The 17,956-nt window shown below is 40.3% G+C and overlaps 1 protein-coding gene and 1 long non-coding RNA gene across 6 annotated transcripts in view; one reads left to right on the forward strand and one right to left on the reverse strand.

The window, feature by feature from the left end:
• The window catches only part of RHBDL2 (rhomboid like 2), a 48,474-nt gene extending 31,220 nt beyond the window's left edge, over positions 1-17,254 (forward strand). For 4 of the 5 annotated variants that reach the window (XM_036119023.2, XM_036119020.2, XM_078073389.1 and 1 more), the window contains exons 5-8: positions 9,090-9,190; positions 12,050-12,110; positions 15,851-15,912; positions 16,711-17,254. In XM_036119023.2, the coding sequence (XP_035974916.1) occupies positions 9,090-9,190; positions 12,050-12,110; positions 15,851-15,912; positions 16,711-16,890 (404 nt within the window). In that variant the 3' untranslated portion in view covers positions 16,891-17,254. The remainder of the gene's footprint in view (positions 1-9,089; positions 9,191-12,049; positions 12,111-15,850; positions 15,913-16,710) is intronic. The other variant, XM_078073390.1, reaches the window with a different exon arrangement.
• The window catches only part of LOC144381942 (uncharacterized), a 32,909-nt gene that overhangs the window by 7,345 nt on the left and 7,608 nt on the right, over positions 1-17,956 (reverse strand). The window contains exon 2 of the long non-coding RNA XR_013448252.1: positions 7,542-7,707. This is a non-coding gene — a long non-coding RNA (uncharacterized LOC144381942). The remainder of the gene's footprint in view (positions 1-7,541; positions 7,708-17,956) is intronic.

Genomic DNA, 17,956 nt, shown 5'->3' on the forward strand with positions numbered 1-17,956 from the left:
AAACTGTTTCCTTCATTGAATTTTTTTTTTTGCACCTTTGTCAAAAATCAGTCGGCTGTACTTGTAAGGCATTATTTCTGGGTTCTCCTGTTTGTTCCACTGACCGATGTGTTACCCTCTACCAATACCATGTCCTCAATACCACTGTAGCTATACTGTAAGTCTTGAAATCAGTGAGATTCCTCTCATCTTTTGTGCATTTTAAAGACTATGCATTTTTCTTTTACAAAGAGATGAGTGTCTAATTTGCTGACTTTTTTTCCCCTGTGGTAACAAATGGCTTTCAGTAGGATGCTACTGAACAGATGTTGTTGAAAAAGCAAACGCAAAATATGTTCCTTTGACGACATAATAGCATTTTTCATACAAGGAGAAAGAACATAACTGCTTTTCCAAAGATACTTACGCTCTGAAAGGGCATTTTAAAAACTAATGATTGGACATCGTTCTCTCATTGTGTGATTTTGCTGCTGGGAATGATGCAACAAGTCTTAGAAATTCACACTTAAAATGCGGGAAACAATTTCCTCATCAGTTTGAAGAGTTCTCAGTTAAGAGTTGTAGTGGGTTTAAACATATTTTATAACACTTTCTGATTAGTTTGCAAAAACAAATGACTGATGTTAGGAAAGGTGGGAATTAACAGGTAAATTACAACACAATTTTTTTTCATAATTGGAGTACGCAGAGTCAATAATGTAATCCTCCCATTTGAAACTACATGTCATTTTTAAATTTTACATTTTGGGGGGCGCCTGGGTGGCTCAGTCATTAAGCATCTGCCTTCGGCTCAGGTCATGATCCCAGGGTCCTGGGATCGAGCCCCGCATCGGGCTTCCTGCTCAGCAGAAGCCTGCTTTCCCTCTCCCACTCCCCCTGCTTGTGTTCCCTCTCTCACTGTGTCTCTGTCAAATAAATAAAATCTTTAAAAAAAAAAAAAAATTTTACATTTTGGCTATGACAGTGAGTAAGAGGAAATTTCTATAGAAAATAACTGAATTTAGAAGTATATATTTGTACTTCGGGGTTATGATATTTAATGAGGATTTTCAAAAAGTAATGAAGCTTATTTTATAAATCTGCTCATTGAAAGATTTTTTAAGTTAAAGACTTTATTTTTTTAGAGCAGTTTTAGGTTCACAGAAAAATGGAGAGGAAGACACAGAGATTCCCCATAACCCCTGCCCCCCCACATGCACCGTCCCCCTGCTCCCACCCATTTATCAACATCCCCCTGCAGATGGGTATTTGTTACAACTGATGAATCCTCCACTGGCACATCATAATCACCCAAAGTCCATAAAGAAGTTCACTCTTGGCATTGTACATTCTATGGTTTGGGGCAAATGTGTAATGACATGTATCCATCATCAGAGTATCATATGGAGTATTTTCACTGTCCACAAAATCCTCTGGGTTCTACCTATTCATCCTTACCCCCACTCTGACCCCCACCCCCTGATCCTTTCACTGCCTCCATAGTTTTAGCTTTTCCAGAATGTCATATGGTTGGAATCATATAGCATGTAGCCTTTTCAGATTGGCTTCTTTCACTTAGTAACATGCATTTAAATTTCTCCCTTGTCTTTTCATGGTTTGCTAAACATTTTTTGTATCAGGGGCACCTGAGTGGCTCAGTCAGTTAAGCTGCTGACTCTTGATTTCCGCTCAGGTCATGATCTATCTTATAAATAAATAAAATCTTAAAAAAAAAATAGGGCCATGCTGCCTCTGATCCTGTGGGGGAGAATCCTTCCTCCCTTCTCCCTAGCTTCTGGTGGTGGCCGTCAGTCCTTGTCATTCCTTGGCTTGCAGGTGCAGCCCTTCGAGCTCTACGTCCATCGTCATGTGGAGTTCTCCTTTCACATTCCCCGTCTCCTCTAATAAGGACACGGTCATATTGGTTGAGGGGCCCACTATACTCCAATATGACCTCATCTTAATTAATCACAGCTGCAACAATCCTATTCCCACATAATATCACATTTTGAGGTACTGGGGGTTGGAACATCAGCACATCTTTTTGGGGGACACAATCCGACCTTTTGCAGGGCTCAAAATTTTTTAACTGATGATGTTACTAGCCTCCTCGAGCAGTGGGGCCAGAGAGTAGGAAGCCTTTAGGAGATAGACTTGGCAATGCTCAGTGACAGCTCCCCAGTCGGCTTCCCTCTACTTTTGTGGAACCTGTTTTTCCACCTTCTACTTCCGGTCCTGCACACACCTGTTTTTCCTGCCCTTGGAAGCCTTTGGGCTGGTGAGGTTCTTCCTGGCTCTAGCATCTGCACGGGTTTCCCCCGCAGCTTGATTTCAACCTGTGGAATCAGCCCTGCCCCAGTTTCAGAGGAGAGAGAGGAGAGAACGTGATTAACCTGTTCACATCCTCTGCCTATTTTTGCAATAGCTTCCTGGCAGGTGTGTGTCTCTTTGCTATTCTGGTCTTCACACTGCTGCCTGGGTCACCTTCCTCAAGCACAGATTAGATCATATTATATCCTTCCTAAAACACCGATAGCGCCCAGAAGAAAGTCAAAACATCTAAGATTGCTCATTACCCTCCACTATGTGGCCCCATTGCCTTTCAAAAAAGAAATTATACATAAGGAGGTTAAGGGGAGCTTGATGTAAAATGTTTTTTTATTAACTTTTTTGATGTATGATTGACATACCAAAATCTGTACATAATTAACGTATACAACTTGATGAGTTTGTAGATAAGTATACACCTGTGAAATCTTCACTACAATCTATGTCATAAACATGTCCATCACTTCTAAAAGTTTCCTCTTGCCCGCTTTCTTGCTTTGCTTTTTTTCTAGATTGCTTAATATGTCAAATAACTTTAGTTTCCCCCCCCTTTGCTCCTGGCAAAGTGTGGTCCATGGATTAGCTGCATTGGTATCACCTGGGAGCTCATTAAAATGCAGAATATTGGGCCCCACACCAGACCCACTAATCAGAATCTGCATTTGAACAAATCCAGAAGTGATTTGTATGCACATTAAAGACAGAAGTGCTGGTCTGCAATCCCACCCAGTGTTCCCCAGTCAGACTGATCATCACAATCACCCGGAGAGCTTGTCATAGCTAAAGCCATCCAGATCCCACCCAGATCTACTGACTCAGAATCTCGGAGGATACAGCCCTGGCATCTGTTTTTGTTTTGTTCTGTTTTCTGTTTGGTGAGGGATAATTGACATATAATAAGCTGCACATATTTAAGGTGTATAATATGGTAATTTTGATACGTGTATACACTCATGAGACTATCACCACAATCAAGATAATAAATGTATCCATGGCTCCCCAAAAAGTTTCTTTGTGATCCTTGAGAACTGCTCTCTACTGCCCCTCCCTGTCCTTTCCCTGGCAACCACTGACCATTATAGATTAATTTGTATTTTCTAGAATTTTATATAAGTGCAGTCATAGAGTATGTATTCTATTTTTGTCTGGTTTCTGTCAGCATAATTATTTTGAGATTTATCCGTTATTATGTGTATCAATAGTTGACTCCTTTTTATTGCCAAGTGGTATTTCATTGTGGAGATATACCACAAATTGTCCATTCTCCTTGTTGATGGTTTCCAGTTTGGGGCTATTGCAAATGAAGCTTCTATGAACATTTGTGTGTAAGTATTTGTGTAATCAAATGTTTTCAGCTTTCTTGGGTAAATACCTAGGAATGAAATGGCCGGACCCTATCTGAGGGTATGTTTAACTTTTAAGAAAACTGCCAACATTTTAAAATAGCTTTACTGAGATAGAAGTCATATAGCATACAATTCACTCATTTAAGTATTTAATTCAATGTTTTTTTTAAACTTAATTCACAGGATTATATACCCATCATCACAATTGAATTTTACAACATTTTTGTCCCCCAAAGAAACCCTGCACCCCTCCTTACTCTTCACCCCATTCTCCCTTCCCCAGCCTTAGGCAACCAGTAATCTTCTTTCTGTCTCTTTAGATTTGCCCATTCTGGACATTTCATACAAGTGGAATCATACAATATAAGGTCTTTCCTGATTGGTATTTTCACTTAGTGTAATGTTTTCATTGTTCATTGATGTTGTAGCATATATCAGTGCATCATTCCTTTTTATTAGACAATATTCCATTGTGTGGCTGTACGTTTTCTCTACACATTCACCAATAAATGGACATTTGGGTTGTTTTCAGTTTTCGACTATTATGAATAACACTGCTATGAATATTTGTGTAGAAGTTTTTTTGTTGATCTCTTGGATATATATCTGTAAGTGGAATTGTTAGGTTATATGGTACAAAGTACAGTTCACCCTTGAACATCGTGGGGGTTAGGGGCACTGATCCCGCTCACACAGTTGAAAATCCACATGTAATGTTTGACTCTCCCAAAACTTAACTACTAATAGCCTACTGTTGACCCAAAGCCTTACCAATAGCATAGTTGATTAATGCATATTTTGTATACATTATTACGTACTGGGTTCTTACAATAAAGTAAGCTAGAGAAAAAAATTGTTAAGAAAACCATAAAGGGGGCATCTGGCTGGCTCAGTCAGAAGAGCATGTGACTCTTGATCTTGGGGTCATGAGTTTGAGCCCCACTTTGGTATGGAGATTACTAAAAAAAAAAACTTAAAGAAAATCATAGGGAAGATAAAATACATTTTTGGTACTGTATTGTATTAGTGAAAAAAAATTTACGTAAGGGTGGACCTGAGCAATTCAAACCCGTGTTGTTCAAAGGTCAACTGTAGTTCCATTTTATTTTTATTATTTTATTATTTTTTTAAGATTTTATTTATTTATTTGAGATAGAGGGAGAGTGAGAGAGCAGGAGCAGGGGAGCAGAGGGAGAGGGAGAAGTAGGCTCCCTAGTGAGCAGGGAGCCCAAAGCGGGGGTTGATCCCAGGACTCCGGTACCATGACCCGAGCCGAAGGCAGACGCTCAACCATCTGAGCCACCCAGGCACCCCTGTAGTTCCATTTTACACCTTCACGAGGAGTTCCAGCTCCTTCACATTCTCAACAACACTTGCTATCATCAGTCTTTAATTTTAGCTAGTCTGTTGGGTGTATGATGGTATCTCACTGGGATTTATTTATTTATTTAATTTATATTTAAAAAAATAAATTTGGGGGGCACCTGGGTGGCTCAGTTGGTTAAGGGAATGACTCTTGATCTCACCTCAGATCTTGATCTCAGGGTCATGAGTTCAAGTCCCGTGTTGGGCTCCATGCTGGGTGTGGAAACTATTTAAAAAATTAAAAAATAAAAATAAGTATTTTATTTTTAAGTAATCTCTACACCCAACGCAGGGCTCAAACTCACAACCTGGAGATCCAAAGTTGCATGCTCCACTGACTGAGTCAGCCAGGTGCCCCTCTCACTGGGTTTTAATTTGCATTTCCTGACAATTAATGCTGGTGAATATCTTTTCATATGCTTGTTTGCTATCCACATATCTTCTTTGGTAAAGTATCTGCTTAAATCTTGCCCATTTAAAAATTGGATTATATTCTTTGTTATAATATAATAATGTATATTCTAAGTCCTTTATCAGATATATGACTTGCAAATATTTTCTCCTAGTCTGTTGCTTGTCTTTTCATGCTCTTAATAGTATCTTTTGAAGAAGAGAAGGTTTAAAGTTTTGATGAAGTATAATTTATACTTGTAAATTTTAGGAACTGTGCTTTCAGTGTCAGCTCTTGCACATTTGTATAGGGGGGTCAGATTTATCTCCGTATTTCATATTTTTGATGTGCTGTAAATGGTACTATTTAAAAATTTTCTATTTCCAATTCTTCATTGCTATGACATGGAAATAAAGTTGATTTTTTTGTACATTGACCGTCTATCCTCCAACTTAATTAACTTATTATTTTTAGTAGTTAAACAGTTATCTGCTTATTCCTATCTTCTGTTGGAATTTAAGTAATAAGGCAAAATCTTGTGGGCTTGCCCATGTTATCACCACTTCCAGTGTCCTCCATTACTTTGTATAATTCCATATTTTCATCTGATATTTTTTCCTTCTGCCTGAGAATTTCCTTTAACATTTTTTAATTAAAGATTTATTTATTTATTTTAGAGACAGAGCATAAGCAAGCGAGGGAGGGGTAGAGGGAGAGAGAGAATCTTGAAGCAGCCTCCCCGTTGAGCATGGAGCCCAATGTGGGGCTCAATCCCAGAACCCTGGGATCATGACCTGAGCCCAAGGCAGATGCTTAACCGACTGAGCCACCCAGGCACCCCACTGTCTTTATTTATTTATAAAATTTATTTATTTGTCAGAGAGAGCACAAGCAGGGGGAGCAGCAGAGGGAGAGGGAGAAGCAGGCTTCCCACTGAGCAAGGAGCCCAATGCAGGACTCGATTCCAGGACCTTGGGATCATGACCTGAGCCAAAGGCAGAAGCTTAACCGACTGAGCCACCCAGGTGCCCCTGCTGTATTTATTTATTTATTTATTTTTAAAGATTTATTTATTCATTAGAGAGAGAGAGAGAGAGAGAGCAAGAGAGGGAACACAAGTAGGGGGAGTGGGAGAGGGACAAGCAGGCTTCCTGCTGAGTAGGGAGCCTGATGCGGGGCTCGATCCCAGCACCCTGGGATCATGACCTGAGCCGAAGGCAGCCGCTTAACCGACTGAGCCACCCAGGCGCCCCTGCTGTATTTATTTTAAAAAAAATATTCTTCTCTATGTGTTTCATGTTCGATACTTTTACTGCCATGGCTTCATGTTCACTAATCTTTTCTTCTGCACTAATGTGCCATTAAACTCAACCAGTGTATTTTTCATCTTAGACATTGTAGTTTTCATCTTTAGAAATTTGAGTGTTTTATATCTTGTGTGTCTCTACTTAATTTTGAACAGATAGTATATAGTTGTATTTATTGCCATTATTGGCTAAAACTTACACTTGTGTCAGTTTGGGGAAGTTTTAATTGATTTTTCTTTTTATTATGGGTCATATTTTCCTGTTTCTTTTCGTGTCTGACCATTTTTGTTTGGATGCTAGGCATTTAACCTTTGGATGGTGGATATTGTATTCCTATAAATATCCCTTAAATTTGTTCTGGAACACAGTTATTTGGAAGTAGTTTGAAACTTCCTGGTAAAATTTGCTAGGCAAAACTGTGTTTTTGAGTCATGTTTAGTGCTAATTAATACCCACTACTGGTGTAGGACCCTTCTGTGTACTTTATGCAATGCCCCATGAATTATGAAGTTTTTTGGTTTGGAAAGTTACTTAGCCTCTCTGGTGCTGGGTGAGCAAAGCTACTTGCTCTTCCCTCTACTCCTTTCTGGTGGTTCTTTCCTTGGCTTAGGTAATTTCCTCATGTGCTCCTCTCTGGAGTTCTTTCTGTGCTGCTCCTTCCTCTCTGGTGCACTGTCTTGCAAACTACAGCTGCCTAGGACTATCTGGACTTTAAACGCTATCTCATCAACTTAAAGTTTACTGAGATCTACCTGGTTTCCCCCTTCATTCATTGTAACCTGTAATCTCTGTCAAGGCAGTAAGCTGGGCAATCAGACAACTCACCTCATTTATTTCTTGTCTCTTAGGGTTCACTGTCCTTTGTTATCTGATGTCCAGTATCTTGGAGATCAATGTTTCATATATTTTGTCTAGTGCTTTTAGCTGTTTCAAGCAGGAGAGAAAATCTTGTCCTTGTTATTTCATCATGGCCAGAAGTGGACATTTGTATCTGTGTTTTAAAAATAAATTACTCATATGATTAAGGCAACCACTCCAGCCCTAGTCTGAAAGTTGACATTTGAGGACCATCCCCTAAACCTATTGGACTACTCACTGATTTTTAGTCATCCATATACCTTTGTTTCTATGTCTTTGCTTTTCCAGTTCCCTAAGTCCTGAATACTTTCTCCTCCTTTGTTTTCCTTCCAAATCTTAAAGGTATTTTAGAGTTAAATCAAAATGCTATATCTTCCTTCTCAGAGTAGAAAGGCTTCCACCTCTGCTGAAAAAAATCATTTTTTCCTAAGTGCTTCCATAGCAAATTCATTACATTAAGAAATCATAGTAGGTGGCGCCTGGGTGGCTCAGTCGTTAAGCGTCTGCCTTCGGCTCAGGTCATGATCCCGGGTCCTGGGATCGAGCCCCGCATCGGGCTCCCTGCTCCGCGGGGAGCCTGCTTCTCCCTCTCCCACTCCCCCTGCTTGTGTTCCCTCTCTCGCTGTGTCTCTCTCTGTCAAATAAATAAATAAAATCTTTAAAAAAAAAAAAAAAAAAAGAAATCATAGTAGTTGTTCTGTTCTGCATCTTATAATTGTTTACTCATCTGTTTGTAAGATTCTTAAGGCCACTTTGTCTTTCTTGCACAAAGCAAGTATTACGTTGTATCCTAAGGAATGAAACAGAGCCTTAAAAGCAAAAAACTAAGTAGTACAACAAAGCAGTAGAGAGAGAACATCTTAGAGTTTGCATAAGGTGGTTTTAAAGTCTTGTTTTGGTTCACGCAATCTAAGATTGGGTTGAAAAATAGGTTTTCTCTTGTTTGGTGAATCTGATGGAATACTTTGTTGAGAAGGGTTCTGAGGCCACATATTTACTCCCTGAGAAAGCCAGCCATTAGATAATAAGATGTTGGAATGTCTCAGGTATTGTGTTAGTTTTGGCTAAATGTGTGCAATATTTTGAAACAATAGCTAACAAGTACATAACACATGTCAGGCAGTGTTCTATGCATGATGCACATATCAAATCATTTACTTCCCCTGACAATGCATTGAGGTAAGTTCTATTAATATCCTCTTTATGTAGGGAAACTAGGGCACAGACAGGTTAAGAAACTTGCTCAAGTCACACAGCTGGTAATTTCGGCTCTAGAGTTTGTGCTTTTGGTCCCTGTTATACTGTCCTCATATTGAGCATTTAATGTTTCAGAAAAATTGAGGTAGTTAGCTCACATAGCTATATTTTTACAGTATGGAAGGGACAAACAAAATAAACTTGTTGCTTGTTAATATGGTAATGGTCCAAACTTTCCAACTTCTGCCTTAGATTAGAAAGGTTTATCTTTCACAATTCTTACAGTTATGTGTGATCCTTTGTGTTTTCTTTCTTTAGGGTCCCTTGCCAGCTCCATTTTTGACCCACTCAGATATCTTGTGGGTGCTTCAGGAGGAGTCTATGCTCTGATGGGAGGCTATTTTATGAATGTTCTGGTGGTAAGAACTTTGGGAATGGAATCTATGGATTTTTTTTCTTTTAAAGAATAACTGGTATTTGGATCAGGGAATCTTCATCATATTTACTGAGCACTCATCTTCCTTCTGGGCACCAGAATTTTCCTTTCATATTTTATCTTTATTTTTTTTCCTGATCTCAAAAGTGATGAATACCAAAAAAATTTTTTTTAAGTTGAAAAACAGTCAAAATCTCAAATATAGTATCTGTTAACAGTTTGATATACATCCTTTCAGACCTTTTTCTAGATGTATTCAAAATCCTGCCAAAATTAAGGCTACAAAAATGGATCCGCTATTAAAGATACTGTTCTACATCTTTTTTTTTTTTTTTTTTTAAGATTTTATTTATTTGACAGAGTGAGCACAAGCAGAGGGAGAGAGAGGGAAAAGCAGGCTCCCTGCTGAGCAAGGCGCCCGATGTGGGACTTGATCCCAGGACCCTGGGATCATGACCCAGGCTGAAGGCAGCCGCTTAACCGACGGAGCCACCCAGGCGTCCCTATACTGTTCTACATCTTAACATAGAGTTATCTTGACCCCATCTACCCATATCACTACACAGAAATCCATTTCAGTCTCTTCAAGTGCCCCACAGCACATTATATAGCTGTACCCTGATTTAATCCTTCAATGAAAAAAAAATTGGGCTGACTTCATCTATTCACACTTGTGGATAATGCTGTAAAGATGTTCTCTTACATTTATCTTTTTGCATTTGTGTGTGTGTGTTGGTAGGATAAATTCCTAGAAGTGGATTTACTGGGTGAAGGCTTTAAATTTTCATAGATAAATGCCAAATAGCCCTCCAAAGTTGGCATACCATTTTATACGCCCATGATATAGTATGTAAGAATGTCAACCACTTTTTAAAAGTGTTAAATTCTGACTAGTTCTTAAACCCTTTAACCATATAGGTATAATTTAAAAATATTCTAGGAGGAAAATATGAAGCAATTACAAAACTATTCCAAGAATAGAAGCTATTTAGAAAAATGTTTTTCAAACTTTGGATTGCAACCCATTAGTGGTTGTGAACACAGTTTAAGGAATTGTGTCCAAAAATTAAACAAAAAGAGGGGCACCTGGCGGGCTCAGTAGGCAGAGCATGCTACTCTTAATCTTGGGGTCTTGAGTTCAAGCCCCATATTGGGCATGGAGCCTACTTAAAGTAATAAAAAATTTTAAAAAAATTAAAAAGAAAAAAATTTAAAAAGTTTCAGTCTGTATCACATGTAATACTGTTTGACTTATGTGTGTATTGGATTTTTATGTAAATTGTTTCTTACTGTAGGTTGCGACCACAACAGTTTAAAAATAATTGATTTAGAATAAACATGGGTATCTCAGTGTCTTTCCTCTTTGGGAAGAGAGTTAATAAATTGAAAGGGAAGGGAGAACTAACTCAGTAAAGTGGAGATGTCTTTCTGACTCAGTTTTTTTTTTTTTTTGAAGATTTTATTTGATTTTTTTTAAAGATTTTATTTATTTATTTGAAAAAGAGAGACACAGCGAGAGAGGGAACACAAGCAGGGGGAGTGGGAGAGGGAGAAGCAGGCTTCCCGCTGAGCAGGGAGCCCGATGCGGGGCTCGACCCCAGGACCCCGGGATCATGATATGAGCCAAAGGCAGACGCTTAACGATTGAGCCACCCAGGTGCCCCCCTATTTATTTATTTGAGAGAGAGAAAGAGATAGAGAGAGAGAGGACATGAGCTTGGGGGGAGGGACAGAGGGAGAGGGAGAAGCAGACTCCCCACTGAGCAGGGAGCCTAATGGGTGGCTTTATCCCAGGACCCCAAGATCATGACCGGAGCTGAAGGCAGACACGACTGAGCCACTCAGGTGCCCCTGACTTAATAGTTCTTTAGTAATACAGGAGGGTACTGTAAGCTGGACTGAGATTTTCTTTTTAAAAGATTCATTTATTTATTTTGGAGAGAGAGAGAGAGAGAGAGAAAGAACGGGGGGGGGGCAGAGGGAGAGAGAATCTCAAGCAGACTCCCCTGCTGAGCACAGAGCTTGATCTCACGACCCCAAGATCATGTATGGCCTGAGCTGAAATCAGGAGTTGGACACCCAACTGACTGAGACAGTCAGGTGTCCCGGACTGAGATTTTTCAAAGCTAAAATGAAACTTTATTTTTTTAACCAATATTTTAAATTTTTTTGAAATTATCTAAAAGAATTAATACCCAAATTTTAACTAACTCCTGTATGGAAAGAGGATAAAGTATTGAATGAATATTAACCAAAAAAACCTTAGAAATATTTCATCAGACTTAGTTTGACAGCATCTATCTATCTATCTATCTATCTATCTATCTATCTATCTATCTATCATCTATCTATCTCTATGACATGTTAAGTATTGATTTCATATTACTGATATTTAGATTTTTTCCTGCTAATACAATTATGTCTAGGGCGCCTGGGTGGCTCAGTTGGTTAAGCAACTGCCTTCGGCTCAGGTCATGATCCTGGAGTCCTGGGATCGAGTCCCGCATCGGGCTCCCTGCTCAGCGGGGAGTCTGCTTCTCCCTCTGACCCTCCCCCCTCTCATGCTCTCTCTATCTCATTCTCTCTCTCAAATAAATAAATAAAATCTTAAAAAAAAATACAATTATGTCTAGTTCATATCATGAAATTAAATATTGATTTTGTTCTCTAAAGTGCAACAGCGTTGTACTTCCCAAATACATTTGAAAACTGGGCTGCAACAGTATTGCTTTATTTTGTAAATATCTGACACTCAAACTTTCATCTTCAGATGAAGAGAGTACAGTTGAGGGTTCATTTGCCAATAGATAGCTTATATTATTTTTATTTATCTCTTTGCAAGAATTTTCGAGAAATGATTCCTGCCTTCGGAATTGTCAGACTACTAATCATCATCCTTATAAGTAAGTTTGTTTTGTGAACACTTTGCACCTATCATTTTATTGGTTTGACCTCCAGAGGGGCTCACTTTCCCTAAACACTAGCATGGAGTGACAAAGAATTGTGGCTCCACAGCCCTAAGCAGAAAGGTAAATGGCAGGGTTTTCACAGACACCCGTGGGTGGTTTTTAGAGGTGCCTCAGGAATGAGTTTTTGCTTTTTGTTTCTTTCTGCAGTGGGGGAAGTCAAGAGAGTAGAGCTTTAGGTACTCTGTCTACTTTAACCACAATAGCTTCACTTATGTTTCCTCATTCATACATTGGATTCTGGGTTGTTCTCATTCATACAATGGACTCTGTATATGATTTTGTCTGAAACGGGGAAAGCTTGAAAACCACTGACATAATCTGTTTTCTTCCTCAATTTTTACATTTTTGGATTTAAAAAAAAAAACTGAACTAGGATCTAAGCATGGAGTGATGGCTGAGGGTTGAAGACAGGAGCAGAGGGTGAAGGAACGGAGAGGTCAAGGAACTAGCAGGATGGCGAATGTGGCTTTTGAAATCTCCAAGAATTATAGCAGAGAATTACGTGCTGAAGGAATTTAGGAAGAGTGCTCAATCTGGAGAGGAGGCGGAACTTTAGCCGAGTCTGAACGTCATGGGAGATTTTGGGTGGTGGCAGGCCACACTGGGTAGAAGAAAAAGGAGCTAAGGCCGGACTAGTAACTCGTGTTTCTGGACCTGCTCCGGCGGAAGCTGTAGTCGCACGGAGGAGGGTGGGGAGAAGGCAGACCCTGGGGTCAGACGGTAGGGTCGCATCTGAAGGCCAAGATGGAGGCGATACTTGATAAAACCCAAGACTTCGGCTGTCCACATGGTAAGAAGAAATGGTCCTGCTAATTGGTATCAAGAGTTCAATTATCTGCATTGCTGGGAATAGGGCCAACTACCTCTGAAGAAAGAGATTAAATCAGTCTCTTTCCAGTTTATGGACAGTTTAGCAGTAAAAACAATATTTCATCCTGAGAGAGATAAGTGACTTGTTTATAGGTTACACATACTCTCTGTAATATTTTTGTCCATAAGAAATTGAAAATGTGAGGGAAAGTTGTGAGCACAGAAAGGAAGGCAAGTGTCTGGAGTTAGTGAGGAAAGTCACTGGGGCACAGAGCTGCCACCTGGGCTGTTAAGCGTCATAACCGGGACCAAGGGACAAGTCCCGTGACCAAAATATGCTGCTACACACAGGTTACCTGGTTTTCGATCTGTTTCCTTTAGGACAATTATGAATGACTGTAAAATGACCCCAAACCCTTGATGGGGAAATGGTTTTAATACTCTTCAATGTTGGAGTAAAAACCCTTTCCTTATGCACAGGGAGTCTCCAAAAATAGTTTATGTAACATTATGTCATTCCTGAGGTAAGTAATAAAGTCACTTTATTTTACAGAGTAGCTAAGACCTGTTAACATTAACCTTCCCCACTCCCTGGCACGGGCCACTTCTAAACGTTCTTTGGCCTGGTTTACCTACTCTTGAAGATGAGGCTAGTTACAACACACGCCAGATTAACAAAATACAAGTATATTTTTAGCTTAAATACACTTCCTTGGGGAAGTGTATAGGTAAAAAAAGGTAAATTATTATTCTTAATTATGAAGGACAATTGGCCTGAAGGACCTTCCTTCATGAAGCATTCTTGTTGCATGTGTCTACTAACAAGGCAACTGAGCTTCCTTTTTGAAAGAGGACATCTCACATGTTCAGCCTTCAAAAAAAATCTGTATAAAGGCAACTCTTTTAAAATCAGTGTCAAATTTTTAGCAAGGACAGTAACTTGGTTTATTGGGAGGGAAGACATGTCTCAGTGTAGCTACTGCAGCAGACGTAGAAGCAAACTCCCCTAGGAAGCAGAAGGAGCCGGGCAGAGATATGCAGAAAGGGCATGACCAGAGAGAAAGAGGTTGGAGGAACGGACGTGCTAAGGGTTACAAGAACTTTTTGAAAGGAGGCCTCCTCCTCTGGATGACTAGGCCAGAGTAATAAGAACTTTCCTAGTTCTGTCTCTGTGTTATTTATTTACACTGGATTAGGAAATACAAATGATGACTGAAAATACAACACAACCACATTTATCCAGCATGTTGTGTAATAGTCATTCACAGTTAAATTAATATTGAGTACTTCCTCGACCTCAATTCCCGTCTAGTCACTTGAACATCAATCAATACAGTATTGAAAGGGAAACTAGCCACAACACAGGGTCCTGATGTTATTTTCCCAAAGGCAAGGACTAGGTCTTCCCATCTCCGGGGACACAGTGGCTCACTAAGTGGAGCACAGGGAGTTGGGGGATGGCTGTGGAATGTGACAGCTACACGAGATGTTTCCAAGTGCAGGGCACGTGGAGGGTGGAGTTCTTCTAGGCCACGAAACCCTGGAAGCTCCTTTTGCATCATGGATCTGACTTATTGGAAGAAGGTCTGAGTTCTGGCTCTCACTGTTCCATTGGAGAATGTGGACTCATCTCCTTGGCCCATCATCAGTACTCTGGTGGTACTTAGAGGCAGTTAGTGTGGTAGGTGGTAGGTGAGTGTGGTAGGTGAGAGGGGCGCCCACATAGCCAGACTTCTTAAGGTTCAAATCCTGCCCCTGCATCTGAGCTGTGTGGCCTTGGACAAGTACTTACCCTCTGTGTTTTGGTTTCCTTATGGATAAGATGCCACCGTCATTCCTCACTTGGATTGGTGCTATATCGTTGATCTAGCTGGTCTTCTGCTCCTGTCCTTGCTCCCTTACATTCCTTCCTGTATAGCAGCCAGAATGATCTTTTAAAAGTATAAGTTGAATCATGTCACTCCTGTGCTCAAAAGCTTTCAAAGGTTTCCTACCACTTGGAGTCAAAGTCCTTACAGTGGTCCATAAAGCCCCTACGTGATTTGTCCCCTGCTCCTCGCCTATCATTTTACCCCTAATTGTAGTCCAGAATCACCTGGAGTTCTTGTTAAAACACAGACTTCTGACCTTATCTTCAGAGTTTCTGATACAAGTCTGGGGTGGGCCTGAGAAGTTTAATTTCTAGTAAGTTCCCAGGTGAATGTTACTGTTGCTCTTGGAGGGGCAGGGAGTCACACTTTGAAGACCACCCATCCAGCCAGCGCACCTGCTCTGGTCTTCCTCCAGCACATTGGGCACATTCCTGCCTCAGGGACTTTGCACGTGCTCTTCCCTCTGCCTGGAAGACTCTTACTTCAGATGTCAGCATTGCTTGCTCTCTTATCTCCGCCAAATGTCATATTCTCAGTGAGATTGTCCCTGACTCTATTAAAAATCACACCCTACTCCCAGCATTCCTAATCCTCCTTCCTCTCTCTGCATTTTGTCCATTTGCTGTACTGTATGTTTTATGTTTTACTAATTTGTTTGTGAGCTTCCCCCAACAGACTGTCAGCTCCATGAGGCAGGGCTGTCTCATCTGTTCACTGCAGTATCTCTACCACCTAGAACAGTGCCTGGTGCACAGAAGATAACCACTCAATACATGTGGGATGAATAAATCTGTCAAGTGGGATGATATACTCATTTCATAGGGTCCTCGTGAGGATTAGTGAATTGATACTCATAAAGCTCTTACAGTAGCACCTGGTACAGAGTGAGTCTCCATAAATGTTAGTTGCTACCGTGACTAGAAGAGAACCCAAAAACATCTGGTGCATTGTTGTGGCAATCCTGGGGCTTCATCAGCTTGTTTTTCTTTCTAGTTTTGTCGGATATGGGATTTGCTCTCTACAGAAGGTTCTTTGTCCCTGAAAACGGGTCGCCGGTGAGTTCAGTTTATTATTTTTTCAACAAGAACTTGTTTACCTATCATACCAATAGCTAAAAAGGGTCATTGAATAGGGGCAATAAGTCTGTGATTTAGGGCAGCCAGATTTCCATTTGGAAGATAAACAAATTCCTGAGGAAATCAGACTTTTGGATTGTCCTTTTCACTTAACTCTCTCAGAGACCTGACTGTCGTCGGCTCTATTTCTTTGCACTTGCCCTCCTGGTGGCTCCTGGGAGCAAAACAGGAGAGAAGGGATATCACTGTCCACAGAGAATAAAAAGCAGATTGGAGAACAGCAATGAAAATTTGGGTCCAGATGAATTTGCAGGATTAAAAAAAAACTGACCGAGATTTCCAGTTTTGTTGTTATTAGTCTTTGAATTGGGTAGTTTGTTTGCATATTTGTGTGTATACGTCAGCTGTGTTTTCATCCTGACATTCCATTTATGTGGGGTCAGACGCGGCTCCTACAGAGATCCCTTGTGGTAATGCAACACATTCTCTTGACATATAGAACCATCCAGAATGTGATGGTGACAGAGAATGACAAACAATGGCTCGGTCCTGTGCACTCGGAGAGTTGATGAAATGACATTTTTTAGCTCTGCATGTTTTCAGAACATCTCCTCTCTGCACATGGGAGTTTTGTGTCTCTTTTGCTTCACCTCCTTGTCCTTCAGGCTTTTAAGACTCTTGTTTGATGGCATTTGTGTTTTAGGAAGAGGGATGCAACTGAAATATACAATTAGCATTTTCTTCACTTATTTTCATTTCTCCCCTTTTCCTCCCAAGGTGTCTTTTGCAGCCCACATTGCAGGTGGATTCGCTGGAATGTCCATAGGTTACACTGTGTTTAGCTGCTTTGATCAGGCACTGCTGAAGGATCCGAGATTTTGGGTAGCAATTGCAGCTTATTTTGCTTGTGTCTTATTTGCCGTGTTTTTCAACATTTTCCTCTCCCCAGCAAACTGACCTGCCTCTAATATAAACCAAGTAATGCAAAGAGCCATCTGGGAAAAAACTGAAGTCTATGAAGAGACAAAGAAGTCCTTGCAAATGCTAACAATTTTTTAAAGAGGTCAGAACACGACTGAAGTCCTCAGTTGCAAAGACTGTTTACAAAAGGGGTTAGGGTTTAGGTAAGGGGCTTCTGAACGCAGAGGGAGGGAAAAGGAAGAGAAAAAAGGGGAGGGATGGAAAAAGCAGGATTGGCTCTTTCCAGACATGTGGTGTGCATTGCAGGGATACTCTAAGAGACTTGCTCTCCTTGGAGGATATATTGTAGAGACTGCTTGATAGAATCTACAAATACCTGTACTGTTCTGATAATAAAAACTTTTCATACCTGTGCCAGACTATTGATAGTCACTTTCTATCACTGTTGGGGTGGATAGATCTCTGTTTGGGGTGCTTTATATACATTATTGTTAATCTTTTCAACAACCCAGAAACGTAGCTATTACTCTGTATCTAGAGAGGACGACATGAAAACTCATTTAAAAAATCAAGTAACTTGTCTAAGAGGGCACAGGATTTAAAGGTTGGTAATGACTCGAAAGTCCATATTCTCCTCCCCTACTGGTCTAATGAGGCTATGTTCACCAAATACTGAAAGCTGAGAGTATCGTGGGAGTATAGGAACAAACATTTCTGTGAGTGTGCCATAAATGGTAGAAGTATCTTATAAAAGACCGAAAATTTTCTGGACTGCCAGTTTAAGATTCTAGAAGTGTGTCTAGGATCCCAAGGAACCTAGAACTAGCTTTCTGGTGCATACTGGGTACCTGGACTCTGGATTCTCATCCTTTACATGGCTAGTGGCTCTCCTGGGAGTGGGTAGGATTTATTTACATAGGGTAAAATGTCAAATCTAAAAGCTGAGAAGCCTGTCTCCTTTCTTATTATAGAACCTAGATTGTTGGCTTTTTTTTTTTTTTTTTAAGTAGGCTCCATGTCTGGGAGCCTGGGTGGCTCACTCTTGATTTTGGCTCAGGTCATGATCTCAGCGTCTCGGGATTGTGGGTTTTAACAGGATAAA

This window comes from Halichoerus grypus, chromosome 5, assembly GCF_964656455.1.
Source record: "Halichoerus grypus chromosome 5, mHalGry1.hap1.1, whole genome shotgun sequence".
NCBI lineage: Eukaryota > Metazoa > Chordata > Mammalia > Carnivora > Phocidae > Halichoerus > Halichoerus grypus.